General features: G+C 44.0%; 4 protein-coding genes across 4 annotated transcripts; 2 read left to right on the plus strand and 2 right to left on the minus strand.

Annotated features, from left to right (window-relative positions):
- Positions 1–4,825: 4,825 nt before the first annotated feature.
- On the minus strand, positions 4,826–6,042 carry GLRG_02039 (short chain dehydrogenase; the record flags this gene model as incomplete). The annotated part of the gene is made up of 3 exons (XM_008092697.1): positions 4,826–4,954; positions 5,006–5,236; positions 5,293–6,042. Coding segments are annotated over 3 exons (1,110 nt in total), but the record flags the coding sequence as incomplete, so codon positions are not given.
- A 747-nt stretch (positions 6,043–6,789) lies between these two features.
- On the plus strand, positions 6,790–8,010 carry GLRG_02040 (uncharacterized protein; the record flags this gene model as incomplete). The annotated part of the gene is made up of 2 exons (XM_008092698.1): positions 6,790–6,859; positions 6,920–8,010. 2 exons carry the CDS (start codon positions 6,790–6,792, stop codon positions 8,008–8,010), a joined length of 1,161 nt encoding a protein of 386 aa, XP_008090889.1.
- A 706-nt stretch (positions 8,011–8,716) lies between these two features.
- On the plus strand, positions 8,717–9,796 carry GLRG_02041 (uncharacterized protein; the record flags this gene model as incomplete). Its single annotated transcript, XM_008092699.1, has 1 exon — positions 8,717–9,796. The coding sequence occupies one exon, from the start codon at positions 8,717–8,719 to the stop codon at positions 9,794–9,796; it is 1,080 nt and encodes a 359-aa protein (XP_008090890.1).
- Positions 9,797–12,856: 3,060 nt separating this feature from the next.
- On the minus strand, positions 12,857–15,090 carry GLRG_02042 (uncharacterized protein; the record flags this gene model as incomplete). Its single annotated transcript, XM_008092700.1, has 5 exons — positions 12,857–13,640; positions 13,703–13,801; positions 13,860–13,952; positions 14,019–14,708; positions 14,825–15,090. 5 exons carry the CDS (start codon positions 15,088–15,090, stop codon positions 12,857–12,859), a joined length of 1,932 nt encoding a protein of 643 aa, XP_008090891.1.
- Between the last annotated feature and the right edge of the window lie 626 nt (positions 15,091–15,716).

Below are 15,716 nucleotides of genomic sequence, written 5' to 3' on the forward strand. Positions count from 1 at the left end.
ACTATATAGGTCTTTATAAATATTTAACTAGTGCTACAGGAATTAGTTATAATTATTAGCACTTTATACACCTTATAAGTTAGTATTTCTATCTTACTTATAAATTCTAGAAGTAAAGCTATCTACTTAGCTTACTTTAGTAGGTGTTTCTTAATAAATTTATAAGATATTAAGTTATACTTTACGCTAAAGTTAAGGTTAGTAAATATTTTTACTATATATCTTTTGCTTTTTACTTATATTTTAGTATAGAAATAAAGTGTTATTCCTACTTTAGAGAGAAGTAAAGACGTAAGGTTTACTTTACCCCTCTACTTTTTCTTTTTTTCCCCCTTACTATAGGTAAAACTATAGCTACCTAGGCTTTAGTCTTACTATTAGTAAAGAGGTTCTTTAGTTTCCTTAGTTCTAAGCAGTTTAAAGAGATATACCCCTTTTAGTTATAATTATAATAAGTAATATCTTACTTATCTTAATTAAACTTAAATTACTTTAGAGTTAAACTAGTATCTATTAAATCTATATTATATTAGTATTTTAGTACTACTTTCTCCCTATTTCTTTTACTAAAAGTACTAAATTTATCCTTATAGAGTGTTCCCTAATCTTATTAAGCTATATTTACTATTTTTACTTAGTTCTTTAGTAACTTAGGTATATTTTATTTAATTACCTCTTAAAGACTACTAGTAAGTTAATAAAAATATTCAAAACTATACTTTTTTTCTAGCTTTATTATAAATTCTTTTTCTAAGGAATTAAAATAAGTATAGAATTACTTTAGGTCTTAATCCTCTTTTTATTAGGCTAATATAATTAATTTTATAATATTTAGTTCTTAATAGACTATATCCTATAATAGCGTTTTAGTTTACTTTAGGAAATAATTATAGTCTTTTACTAAAGGTTATTCCTTATTTATAAGTAAGTTAAGATAGTAATCTTAATAAACCTTATACTTATTATCTATATAAGCCTAGGCTAATAAGATATATTTATATAGCTTCTAGAACTTCTTAGGTGTAACCTAAATAGCTACCTTTAATAAGAAATAACAGGTAGATTAGTAGGTTAACTAGATAGATAGGTAAATAGATAGGTAGAAAGATAGGTGTAGTTTTATTATGCTTAGAAGGCATAGAGAGCTAGAATCCCTTAAGGGGATCTTATCTCTATATATAATTAACTAACTTCTATATTTCTAGTAATATATATATTAACCTTTATATTATATTATACTTATTATACTATTATATAGATTTGAAACCTTATATTGTTACAGCCTGTTTTAAGCTAGTTACAGCCTGTTACACTACTTGTTACAGCTTGTTACAGCACAATACGGTCTGTTTGATATCTAGTTTTATTTAAGTGGATATTTCTATTTTTAGTACCCTAGAGTAAATCTAGTTACTATTAATATATCTACTTTTTATACTTCTTGGAGATAGAGTACTAGAGAGTAAATCTCTATAGGTCTATATCTAGAAGTAAAGGTTATATTAGATATCTTGTATATATATATATATATAGTAGTGTTACTTTAAGGTTATAAATAAGGTTAAATTTAAGGTTAAATTTAAGGTTATAATTATATAAGCTTTTATATCTAAGTCCTTTAAGTTATTAACTTATACCTCTTAGGCGTATAGGCTTAAATATAAGTAAAGCTTTTAGATTTCCTTATAGTTAAAGCCTTAGTTAGAACTTAACTAGGACTTACTAAAGCTTTATTAATAACGCTATTTCTTTTCCCTACTAGCTTATTCCTAGTTTATACGTTCTAGTTTTATAATCCTCTGCTCTAAGGCCTTATATTAGGCTTAGTCTAATTATAGTAATATATTTACTGCCTGTCCTTTAAGAATTAGTATTTATTCTCCTTCTTATTTAGCTATAGTAGTGCTTCTTAACCTATAAAAGAGAAGATTTAGAATTATAATAGACTATTAAAATTATAAAGATGTATTAGTAATTATAGTTCTTATATTATATAGAAGGTAAATCTTAGAGGACTATTCTTTTGTAATTTATAAGGCTATTGCTAGCTAAATACGCCTTACTCTCTAAAACACTATGCTAACCTTAAGATAGTTAGGTAGCTATTACCACCTGGTCTTAGGCGGCGCCTTTTAGTTAAGTGGTTATTGTCCTATAACATACTAGAAGTATAGTACTTAATCTCTTTAGACTTTATTATTAAACTACTAAAGTTAAGAGAACTTTTTATAAAGATATACTATAATAGCGTTCTAGTAATTATTAACTAACTTATAAAGTATACCTACTTTATACTATACCTAAAGTTAAGTATAATAAAAGACCTAGTATATACCTTCTTAAAATATATTATTAGTAACTATAGTTTACTAAAAGAAATTATCTTTAATAAAGATAAGTTATTTACCCTAAAGTTTTAGAAATCCCTAATTTTATAACTTAGTATAAACTATAAACTATTTCTTATATTTTACTTATAAACTAATAAATAAATAAAAAGAATTAATTAGATACTTAAATAGTATTTATAATACTATATTAACTATAACTAAGATAATTAGGTACTACTACTACTTATAGCCTAATTTACTTATAATAGTGCTACTAAAGAAAGCACTTAGAACTTACTATTCTACTTAAACTATAGATTTTAGCTAACTGCTTATAAAGAACCTAGAGAAAGCCTATAGGCACTAAAGGCTATAGCTAATATTAATAAAATAAGAGAACTTTAAAATAAAGTAGCCCTAGACTTAGAATTTATTAGGATATAAATAAAAAGATATACTAATACTTTAAGGATTAAGGGACTAACCTTTAAAGAGGGGAATAACGTATACCTCTTATAAAGAAATATTAAAATAAAGTAACTAAGTAATAAGCTTAACTATAAGAAACTTAGACTATTTAAAATCCTTAAGAGAATCTTAAATATTAACTATAAACTTAACTTACTAAATATAATAAAAGTTTACTTAGTTTTTTATATTATACTACTAAAACTAGTACTATAAGGATTAAGTACTAATAACTATATTATTATTAAACTTTATAAACTAAAGTATAAAGTTAAATAAATTATTAACTATTAATATAAAAATAAAGAAGAATAATACTTAGTTAAGTAAAAAGATTATAAATATAAAAATAACTTATAAGAACTAGTTAAGAACCTTTAGTACTTTTAGTAGCTTTTATAGACATACTAAAGTTAAAACTTACTAAGTCTAAATTATTTTATATAGCGCTTTAGTTAATAACACTAAAAGCACTATTAGACTATACTTTATAAATAATAGTAAATTCTACTAAAACCCCTTTAGACTCCTTAGGAAGAGTATTTAGAATACTTTAACTTTTCTTAAACACTATTCTTTTTACTTACTAAAGATAATCTAACTTTACTAGAGATTTATTTATTTTAGCTTACGCCCTTTATAGCGCCTTAGTATATTTTTAAAGAAGCTATTTAGCCTCTTCTTTTTTATAATCTAAATAATTAGACTTAGTTAAGAGATAATTTACTATTACTTATTAAAATAAGAAAAACTAATAAAAAAAAAGCCTTATACTTATTAATAGTACTTATAGTTATATTATATAAATAACTATAATAAGTATACTTATAATACTTTAATTTCCTTATAAGTATCTTATAATAATAACCTACTAACTAATAAAATAAATAAGGTATAACGTTAAAACTAAATTCTTTTATTTCTAATATAAGCTTTAGATAACACTATATAAAAAAAGCTTTTTAATAATCCTTTTTACTAGATATAGTATTAGTATAAAAGATTAAGGATTAAGATTAATAACTCCTTAACCTAAGAGATATAACCTACTTATATAGGTCTTAAAGGTAAGACCTTTAGAGGGGAGACCTAATATTATAACCTAATAAGTTATAGGCTATATTACCTTACCTAACAGGCAGATAGTAAGTAGCAGTAGTATTTATATAAATAAGAGATAAAAAATAAATAAATAACTCCTTAAGAACAGAAGAACTATAGTATAAGTTATATAAAGATAAAAAAGTAATTATATAATAAGGTAATTACTAGTAATTATAAAAGTAAGCGCTTACTAGTATTTACTAAGCGCTTACCTTATATAAGAATAGTAATTACTTATAACTATTAGTTAATAGGACTATTTAGGGAATAGCTAGGACTTATATATAGGATAGACTTAGATACACTTAAGGACAGACTTCTATAGCTCTTTAGTAATTAACTTATAATATATTCTTTAAATACCTTTTAGTATTTAACCTTAGTAATTTAATTAACAAGAGCTATATAAGCTACCTTTACTAATTACTAGGTAATTAACAGACTAATAAGATAATAATTACTGTTACTAAGTATCTCCCTCTGCTTACTATTAGTAGAAACCCTACTGCTTAGAAACTGGCTGTAACATTACCTTATAGTAAATTATTAGGGAATAGGTAGTAAATTAGCCCTACCTTTAGGGGTAACTTTACTAATAATATTACTAGGATTAGCTAGGGATTTCCTAACTAAGAAATAAGGGGTTTTCCCTGTTTCTATAGTAATTTAATATAGTTATAGAACACATAACAGAATTAATTAAGTAACTATTATAATCCCTACTATTTAATACTAATAATAACTGCTATATATATATAAGCCTCCTGTAATAGTATTCTTAAAGGCTCTTAGGCTCTGCCAAGAGCCAAGTTAAGAATCTTTGTCTAACAAGCAAGCTGTTAATTTCTAAGTACCACCTTATATAGTTAATCTTACATAAATCTCCTAAAATACTATTGTACCTAATATCTATTCACCTCTACCTTCACAGGCTCCATCGCTTCCAACCCACCAGTAGTATCATTGATTTTCTGCCGAGGGGTAAACATGATATCTTTTGTTTTTGCAGTGGTCTCCCGCGCAAGCCGCCACAGCCATTCTGGGCCAGCTCTCTATGAGACTGTTAGCGTCGTCCCTAGCGCAGGGAACATCAGAGCCCATACCAAAGCAACCACCGATGACATAATGCCAGGCAGGTAGATTGTTCTTCCGAAGCCGCTGTATAGAGAGTCTACGATGGCTTCACCAACTGAGTCAACGTGGAGCAGAGGTATAACAAAGTGCGGCTGACCGGGGTCAAAGGTGACAAGCGGCGTGCGGATGAAGCCGAATATTCCAAGCGTTTGCCGAACTTTGGGTGCTTTGTGAACGTACTTCAACTCAAGTTGGAGCGCCTAGTGAGGGGTTTAGCAAAGAGTCAGAGCTGAGAAACTTCTGGCATGGCACCCACTTCGTGCATCGCGGTAAGCCCGGCCTTGGTGGCCGAATAGTCGGCGATCCTCGCTGGAGGGACCACTGAGCTCATAGACCCGATATTGACGATGTGGCCATGGTTCTTGCGGACCATGTAAGGCAGGAATTCCTTAGTGAGGAGGAATGGTGCTATGAGATTAGTCTTGATAGTAAGCTCAACATCTGCGTAGGAGCCTTCCATGATGGTGCGGCCCCGTGCGATTCCCGCATTGTTGACGAGAACGGTGGGATCCCCAACTTTAGTTCGGATGAGTGTACAGAGCGACTTGAGCGCCGTGGCATCGGTGAGGTCGCACTTCAAGTAGTGGATATTCGAACCTTTCGGAGGCTCCCAGGATAACGGGGCAAGGTCAACGACGACAATGGTGGCTCGAGGGGTTCTGGCCAGAATGTGCTTGATGATGCTGTGGCCGATGCCACTGCTTCCTCCAGTGACAACAATGATCTCTTTGTCGAAGTCCCAGGTGTCATCTGTCGTCCAATTGTTTGCTGACCATTTGTTGAGGTATTGTGTGGTTGAAATGACAACACTCGCCAGTGCGGCCAGAAATGCTACACGCTGAGCGGTGTCAGGTCGAAGATCCAGCAACCCGGATGCTCCGTTCTTTCTTGCCGACACCATCGTCACACCAGCGGCGAATGGTACCGATAGGTACGGGTTTAGAAAAGATTTTCGAAGCCATCTTGCGACCACATCTATCGTGAAGCCTTCATGCGATGTAATCATGTTGAAAATTCGATACAGTCCTACAGAGTAGGGCGAGGGTTACGAATTGAAAATTGGATAGTCTATCAAGGTTCCGTATTCAGCCGTGATATATAATCGAGGCCAGCAGCTCAATAAATCAAGTTATCGAAATGGGCATGTTTCAACATATGCCGAGGGCAACACACTCCAGACCTCTAGAATGTGCCTCTGATGTGAGGAGCCGAGGTCCGTGGGGACACCACCACAGAAACAAAATTGACCAATCTGATAGCACAGATCTGCACAACCATGAAGCTCCCAAACCCAGATGAGGTTTGCAGCCCGTCAAATGAGGGGCATCCAGAACAGCAGAACCAGGAAGTGGCCTGGACTGTCGGCGGGGTGCTTCGTCGGAGCTACTGCCGGCCAATCTATTTAAATCTAAACGAGTGCGGATGCCCCCTCGCTTTGCACCCCGCAAGATGCCTCGGTCCATGTTTGGCGCGTTGCTGAGCCCTTCAGGCCGTGCTTTCGCGGACAGACATGCCACTGATACTTCCGAGCCACCAGACGCCTTTGCGTTTCCTGTCCGCGTCAAACCGTCTGTCCGAACGTTCGGCAGCAACCAAAGCCGTGCGGGATTTCGTAATGGTTGGGCCACCCGCAGCAGTCTTTCACATTTAGGTCGGCCACACGACGGAATCGTAGACTCGTCGGACACCAGACGAACTTCGGCGGTCTTCTTTTGGGCGACTATCGCGTGCGACTGAGGGAACGATTGGCAACATGAAGGCACCGAGACCGCAGCTTTCGCTGTGGGAGAAGCGAGATCTAGTGTTTCGCTTGCTCTTTCGCGGTACGTTGACTTTCCTGTATTCTGTAGGTGCTGCTTTGCTGATGACGCCTGAAACTCAAGCTCCTTTGCAGCTCATCTGGAATTTCGCTTATGGAATGCCCTTTGCCGCCGCAAGAGGCGTTTCGGTCTGGTTCTTTGCCATTTGCGCATACTACCGCTTCGCGCTGGGATGCATGCGAGCGCGTGAAATCCAGTTTCTGCTTCCTCCATCACTAAGAACGTACGAGAAATGGATCGCCAAGAAGAGAAAGAGGCATCCGGAACACGCTGGCAAACTGAAAAAGCACATTGAGATGCTCCCGGCGAACGACGGCTCGATCATGTGGATCGGTGACAGACAGAAGGCGACAAAGTTCGTCCTCTTCTTCCACGGGGGCGGCTACGTCGTACCACTACTCCCTGGTCATCTTGAATGGTGTTGGGAATCCTACGTTAATGGCGGCCCTGGAGAGCACGCAGAGGTGGCAGTTGCCGTGCTGCAATACACCCTCGTCCCCGAAGCGCGATACCCTACGCAGCTCCAGCAAGCCATCGCGTCCCTCAATCAACTGATCCTGTCGGGCATTGAGCCCCGCGACCTGATCATCGGCGGCGATTCCGCTGGAGGCAACCTGGCTTGCTCCGTCATTCGCCACATCTGCCACCCGTGCCATCTCGAAATTCCGGCCTTGAGACTCGAAAGCCGTCTTGCGGGCGTCTTCCTCGTGTCTCCGTGGCTGACCAGCAAGACGAAGGCGTCTTCTTTCAAGGAGAACAACTACGTCGACATGATCAAGGCCACAGCCGTGTGTAATGGAACGGCCGAGCTCCTCCACCCACGGTTTCCCGTCAGAAACAAATCCGACGAGAGTGATCTTGCCATGGCAATGCCGATGGACGGCGATATGGCCTGGGTGGATGACATATCGACGGCGACGGCGAGCCTGTACATCACCGCGGGTCAGCAAGAGGCTTTCAGGGACGACATCAGGTCGTTTTCGGAGCACCTGAGCTGTGGGAATAACGATCTGGATCTACTGCTTGAGCTGTCAGAACACGAGGCTCACGATTTCATTTTGCTCGAGGGCCAGACTCGTCGGGTCGGAGACGCAACGGTTAGGATGAGAAATTGGGCAGCGGCGCAGCTCGGGACGGGCCGTAGTCCGGTGTGACATGCATTCTGATTCGAGAGTGATCATGGGGTCACCGTATGAATGATATTTGCTTCATTCTTCCATTCCTCCTGGAGCCAACTTGAGTGAGGTCCATGCGTCATCATCGTCGTCGGCGACGTCGGCATCATCTTGTGACTTTCGTTTTGCCGCAGCAGAATCCCGCGGTGGGTGAGTGATATTTGTGGGAGAAGCAGCATGGACGGGCAAACAACGGTGATCGGAATCAAGACCGCCAAAATGAGCTATGATCTCCATAATGACATGCCCATGGACGCTCCGTATTGATGTGAAGTTAAACTGCTGACAGCATGATAGTGCCCTCTTCAGCAACCCTTGCTTAGGGGCGTTGCAACCCCTGGTCAGTATCCTGGTCACATAAGAACAGTTCGTTCAATCAGAAAACAATACTAGGTACTGCATCATCCCGCACCACCTTCTTGAAAGGGTCGTCGAGTCATACCAAGGGTCCAACCAATCGAGACCTGGTCATTGGGTCAGTTGCCTAGAGCGGGGTGAAAGCAAGCAAACGCGTCGCGTCTGTCGGACAGAAAAACTCCAAGCAGCACGGCTCAAAACATGTCCAGTTGCAATAAGATCCTGACGGTATTTCCTCCCTCAGTCGGTTTGTCTCGTGAGCTTCCATCAGTCTTTGCTCTCATATTTGTCGGAACCCGTCCAAACGCCATCCCTTAAAATAGCAACCATGCCGCTTCTTGAACAAAGCCCGCTCAACTGCACCTTCAACCCTGACGATGTCGTCGCAGGCCTCACTCAGTATTACTTGACCCTTACGCGCATGGCTTATATTCCGGCATCATATGTCGACTTCCCCCCTCCTGGGGGCTGGACTGATGTCGAGCTTGACGTGGGAGCTCTACGTGCGCTGCGGCGCTCCGAGACGGTCATCAATTTGCTGCGCCATCTCCCTTATCCTAGGCCCATGCACGACGGACCGCGTCCGGGACCCTGGAACGTCGCACCACGGTCGAAAGCTGTGCGCTATCTTCGCCATATGGGCAGTTTTAGCCAGTGGTCCGATCGCGGAGACGCTGGCCTTCACGAACTGGCAGCTCTTCCCATGGGCGATACACCTGCTGCGCCGATGGATCTGCCACCTGACGTTGTCTGCCTTACGTTTGGCGAGCGCCAGACGCGCAACGGCGCCAGACCGTACTGGTGGATTGTCGACTGCAGCAGAGGCATCTTGACGCCGTTCCAGGAGGGCACTTATGGCATCGCAAAGGTCCCGCGCAACAAGCCCTGGAGGACTGTTCAATCATATCCCGTCTCGGACTTCTTCGCCCGACTCGTGCCGGACTTGGGTCTGAACCTTTTGCCAGTGCCGCCCACCGAGGACCTCGACGCCGAGGTGCTTGGTCCCTCTTCGGGCAGCCTTGGCCGCGAAGTAGCCCATATTTACATGGCGCACGGATGGTCGAACGCGGACTTTCGGCATGACGAGTGCATAACCGCCCTGCAGGCTTGGCGTCGCCAAGTGCAGGAACGAGAGCGCCAAAAGATGGCGCAGGACGTGGACGACGCCGATGATGAAGACTTCGAGATGGAGGATAGCGACGACGACGACGACGACAACGACAACGACAACGATATGGACCAAGGGGAAGCAGGCGAGCTTCTCGCCGAGGCTGTGGCGGACATGGAGGTGGATGATCTGAGCGCCGAGGCTGCTGCCCTGAGGGCTGACATGAGCCCGGAGGAACGCCGTAGGTTCGACCGAAGAGAGAACCAACTACCGCCCTTTGAATGGATTGATTCCGAATGATTGAGCGACTTCCGCAGATATGAAGAAGCTATAGAACTCGATAGAGATATGATCAACGATGTATGCCTGACGAGCGGACTGAATATTATAGAGCTCAACATGAGACTCCAACCATGGGATGCCGCAACGTTTCTTTGGGGAAATGAGTCAAAGATAAACACAAAGTCATTCCGAGAAGATCTCAAATGCATCAACTGCTCTTCCGGGCTCAACCCCACTTCAAGTCCCGGTTCTGAAAGTTATAGGAATCTGATCCCAGGAAAGTGTGAAATGAGCATACAAGGCCAAGAAGTGTGCTGAGCTGGGCCCTGGTTGTCTAGGCGCAGTGTCTTAGTAAAACCGAGCGCGTTGGGCTTTCACGACGGTTAAAGTCAACAAACCGCAAATGAGAACCTGAAGGCGCACTTCAACTCCACCTTACTTGCCGTTTACGGCAAACTCCTTCCAGCATGGGATGGAATGAGATGCACGGCAGGGTATGCGTGAAGTGCTGTGCTGATTGCCAGATCAAAAGGCCGTCGGAGTAGGTCCCAGGGGAAGTCTATGACAGGCTAAGGAAGAGCTGAGGCCATGATCTCAGGTGTTGCGTTCAATCCTCAAGTAACCTGGCTCCGAAAGACGAGAGCACCGGAAAAGCGAGTGCTTACATGGTATACTGAATGCATGTTTTATGGAATCTACTATGACACAATCAACTTTGAGAGCGTGTTTGAAATTCTTGTTGAGTTTGCCGAGGAGTCACTCAAGGCCCTGGCTTACTTGCCCCAAGGCCCACTTCCGTCCTACTTCTCCTGGTCAAGTGATGGACACGCGTTGTGCCAGTCTAGATGAAGTTTGAGAGAAGGAAGTACCAAATAGATATAAATGAACACAAGATCTTATCCAATGCAGATGATGCAGATCGATCCCCGATATTGTTTTCACTTTGTGGTAACATCTTAGCCCATTCGAACAGGTGGGCCCCAAGATTCGTCTCTCTAGCCCCGAGGGCTTCCTTCCAAACATGTAGATGGGAGAGGCAATAATTTGTAGCAATTCGATCAAACGCGGTAGGCATAGAGCAATACTGGGTAACTGATTCTATCTAGGTTCCATTATGCATTATATCTGATTCATTTCAAGCATTAATATGGTCTTCAAGACACGTAGATGGTCTTATGGCATCATCACAGGAATAAGATGTAATACAAAGTTGGGTAGTATTTGCGATTGGGCCAAGTCACGGTCATATCTACGGAGGGTTTTGACATCTGGTAGCACGTGTGAAGGCCACACTGGAAGAGGTTACTGCTGATTGCATGTGTCCAGTTTGACCCCGCTTGTGTACGAAAGTCGATTGAAGCCGACTTACCATGCCAGAGACGCTTACAATGCCATTTATAGCTTTCAGGCTGCCTTCAGAGGCGACAAAAGCACCATAGTACCATACAAATCATGTGGTGAATCGACAAAGACAATGCAACTTTCTTGCTGAGACCCAAGCATCTAAGAAGCTATGATCTACATCGCCTGAGGAAGCGGAAATGATTTTTTAATCTGTGACAATTGAGGCATTAGCACAGCTGAACGGCTGCTCACCATCAGATTACCCATACCAAAAGAGAGATTTGATCAGTCGACCTTTTCCTGATGACATCTACTAGCCGGTTGACCATCCGCGGAATCATCACCGCCTTGCCAGAATGCTCTGCAACGTTGCTTCACAGATCAAACGGCCATCATTCATAGGTATATCTACTAAAACTGATATGGCTACGGATTTTGTATTTAATACTTGTGATCTTCTGATTAGTGAAGTCCTACAAGGACATCAACCAAACAGGGATCGCAACTGAGGTAGGATTCATCACTGAGTCGGTGGTGGAACACTTTGAGGGGTAGCGCTGGAGTACGAAATCTCACATGCCATAACTCGGTTCTCATCACTAGAGATGGTCCTCTCATGTGACCGTACTGACTCCGCAGTGTCTGGTTGCGCAACTAACACCAATGATGCGGAAAGTGTTGATTTCACAGCTGCTGATGTCTTCAACGGCCGCCCTGATGACTTTGACAACGGCTCTACGAGGAATGATAAAACGAATTTATCGCCCCGCCTGTCGACATCTGGAACACACATAATGAGAGCCTTCGACTGGAACCGAAAACATGCCGGAGACGCCGGTCAGCATTTTATTAGTGCGCTGTAGTCGAGCAAGGGCTCAGCTTGTTGTTGCCTCGCAGCACATGCAACTGCCGTTAAAACCATGAGGCGGCTCACTCACTCACTGTAGCAAAAAAGAAGGTTTGGTCTGATAGTTTAACCTCGCCAGAAAACGCAAAATCATTTCATCTGCGGTCTGCAGACGCGTTGCAAAGCCCGAACCGAAAGCAAATGAGCCATTAGAATCGCCCGTTTCATTAGGTGTGCCGGTAGTTCAAGATGCCCGGGGAGCTGCGCATTCGGGAAATGCGGCCGGCGGTGCAGTCGGGGAGTACTCCCGATGTCAAATTCTCGGACATGAATCTAGTGATATGTCGCAAATCCGTCGTCGAATGATCTGGCCACGCCAGAAGAAACCTTGCTAAGGCTCCTTACGCGTTGATTTGCGTCTTTGCTCTTGGAGGAGCCTCTTTCAATGTTCTACGCCTCTCGATAAATATTTAGGGCGTTCCATGTGGGTGTGATCATGGCCCAACCTTTGAGCAAAAGTTACTTACTACGCGCCGACGGCCCATGTCTCATATCAGCCCATCCCGGCCCTGAGGCCTTTTTCTTTTCTTTCTTTTTTCCCCCTTTTTTTTGGTTACGCACTCCACCAAACTCTTTCCCACATGCCACCGCAGACTGAGCCTGACTCAAGGCTAGGGTAGGATTCAGTTTTGATCAAGATTAGAGTGCCGGAGGAAATCTACCTGTGAGACGGGTTTGGAATAACATAATGATGCGAATATGTGTTCCTGTGTCCAATCTACAGACAGGTGGCAGGAGGGGAAGATCCAACAACAGTAGAAATGGTGCTTGTATGACGTACAATATATAGCTTTAAACAAATTTTACAACAGCCACAGTACATTGAATTAAACAGTGAACTTTGCGAGCGCCCAGTCTAGTACCCTGGCGCAGTCACTGATGCCACCTTCGTCGAACTCCCAACAGTTTGACAGTATGTCTTTTTGAACCAAAATCGTTCTCTTCCAGTTCTTCGGGTACGCCATTCTACTTGGTATGTTGAGCGAGGGTATCGTTTGAGCGCGTTCGGCGGCCGTTAGCATCAGAGAGCATGTTACGAAGCCTCGCAGCTGGAGCCAAAGGCCATGATGTGGCGTCGATGAGGTGGCCTGTATCCTGTATAGGCAGTACTGCAACCCTCTGGAGGTGATCTCCGCTACCCTCGTAAGGGCGTGTTCCGACACTGTTACGGGAATGGAAATGGTTGTGGCTAGCCGCACAAACGGCCTGCAGAGTAACTCTCGGATTGCCAGGTACCGCGAACGCAGCATTTGGCACAAGTCATCGGCAAGTGGGGATATTTCTCCGGCTGGGACTTGAAACGAGATTGGCGGAGGCAATTGCTCGTACCAGTCCGTCAGCTGGGCTTCATACACGTCAAAGACCTCGAGCATGCGGTCAATGCCGGCATCGGTCAGATTTAAAGGCGACCTCTTCTGAGCCTGCTTGATGAGGTTGATGAGATGCCTCGCGGAGATCTCGGCTAGGTAGTAATGCCAAGATCTGTGTTCCATGAGGAGGGGCTTGTTGTCAATATTCACAACCCCAGGACTGGAGGGGTTGGGCAGGCTATATGGATAGTCCACCCCGGCCAAGATGGAGCCGGGCAGAGAAAGCTCAAACGCGAGCTCACTAAGATACGGTGAGCCAACGGCCGACCTATCATACAGGCTACAGGCTCAAATAATACGTACCACTCAGACTTGAAGCAGGTGAAGTAGAGTATCTGCTCTAGTGATAGTGACTGGGGGAAGTCAGACGGCGTTTCGGCTTTGCCGGATGACTTTGCCAGCCTGCGGTTTTTGTCAGCCAAGGGATACCCAGACATTGTCATGAGAATGAGCCTAATACTTGTTCATCAGCGAGGTGGTGTACCACGTGTTGCTCGCCATACTGAAACATTTCCAGGCCTGTAGGGGATCCATGTTATACATGTGCCAGATTCTACCCTTGTCAGCCCTGTTGACAAGGACAACGAGTCAAACAGACATGCGGGAGGGGCCGTCTTACCCTGCCAGGCACAAGCATTGGACAGATTCCCACCCTGGCGATCCCATGGAAAACCCCAGCCGCTTCTCCGCGACGGACCAGTATCGCGAGGCCAGATGACGATTAGGTTCCACAGAGTACCCGCGAGGGGTCCCACTAGGTGTCCTCTGTCCAGGTCTTTGTGATATGGCGCCAAGAGCACATGTAAGCGCAACGATACAAGTTGCAGCCGACCAGTCAGGGCCGTTCTCCGCAACTTGCTTCAGCATCTGACGCAGCACTTGACCATCAATTACAGGATTCATGGGATTGACGTTTGCAAGAAACAGGTCAACAAGCCGGGACAGTTCGTAGAACTCCATGGCTGGAGGTGACCTCGGGGAGAACACCTCAGCCCGGGGAGAGGCATGGCTGAAAGGGTCTATCGCGAATGGTACAGGCTTGGGAAATATGGGCCACTCGAGCACGGAATCCAGGCCGGCGGAGTCTGATAGCGAGAGACTTGTCGAGCCACCGGCGGCGCTGTCTTGGCCAAGAATATTAGGTTCAGGGCGTCCGCCTTGAAATGTCGGGCTGTCTGGGTAGTCGGCAGAGTCACGGGAAAGATCGCGGCTGAGTTGTGGGATGGCGCGAAAGTTGTCCTCGTTGCGTTGGATGAGGTTGGCCAGGTTCTCTATTGCTCCCAACAGGCGCGGCCCAACCCCTTGGCATCTAGCGTCGTCATCCACACCTATCAGTGTCCGTCCGTCATATCCCACGGGTCGATACTCAAAGTGTAACCGGACACGAACTGATTGCAACGTGGGGACCCCAGGAAGGCAACTTACAACGACGTGGCGGGAACCGAGTCTTCGATGTAGGTACAAGTTGCGCCAACTCTCCTGCAGTAGCCGCAAATGGGCCTCTCGTTATCGCATTTGGTCTTGCGTCCGCGACAAGTCTGACATGCGGATGATGCGCGAGACCAAGTCCTTTGCTTCGGTATCCTGGGGTCGGCTTGCTGGGCGTGCGCATGATCTACAGGGACACCAAGACGGCCGGGAGGCGATCCGCTGGGCATGCCCATGTCGGGGAAACCCCGATCGGCGTCCATTCTCATCCTCTTCGGCGGTGGGTCCATTACGAAGATGGATGACTTTCGGGAGATCCGTCGCTACCTAGTATCATGTGTCGGGGACAACAGCGACCGAGGATGAGAGGAGGATGGTGAGCCATCGGCAATCGCAAGTTTAATCATCGCAGCGTTCGTCTCGCAGCTCTCCGCAGAATCGTTTCAGATCCAACGCAATGGCCTCCATGAGCTTCATTCTCCCCCTCACTTACTTGTGTTGCGCGTCATAGAGCTTGCTTCAAACTCTTTACGCTCGGGGACCACCCCCGACCGAACCGTCCATTGGTCGCTCTCTTCGGGGAGCCTTTGCCATCGGTGTGAGCGTGGTGAGCCCCCCATTCATTCTGTCGGCATAACGAAATCCCGAAAGCGGTCATGGGCTTAATAGGCATTAAGTTTACAACATGGATGGCGTTCATCCTGTCCAACCTGCCATCCGATTCCCGAGTTCGGCGAAGGCGTCCTCTACCGCGGACAGCGAATCAGGCAGGCTCCAATACAGGCTTTGGTTTGGGGAAGAATCCACACACCCCGTGGAGAAAGGTCATCCTTTTCGGGGGTCGACCCGGGGACGAACCAGCGCCCTTGAATCATCTGGATAGGCAGGC

Source organism: Colletotrichum graminicola, assembly GCF_000149035.1.
Source record: "Colletotrichum graminicola M1.001 genomic scaffold supercont1.6, whole genome shotgun sequence".
Taxonomy (NCBI): Eukaryota; Fungi; Ascomycota; class Sordariomycetes; order Glomerellales; family Glomerellaceae; genus Colletotrichum; species Colletotrichum graminicola.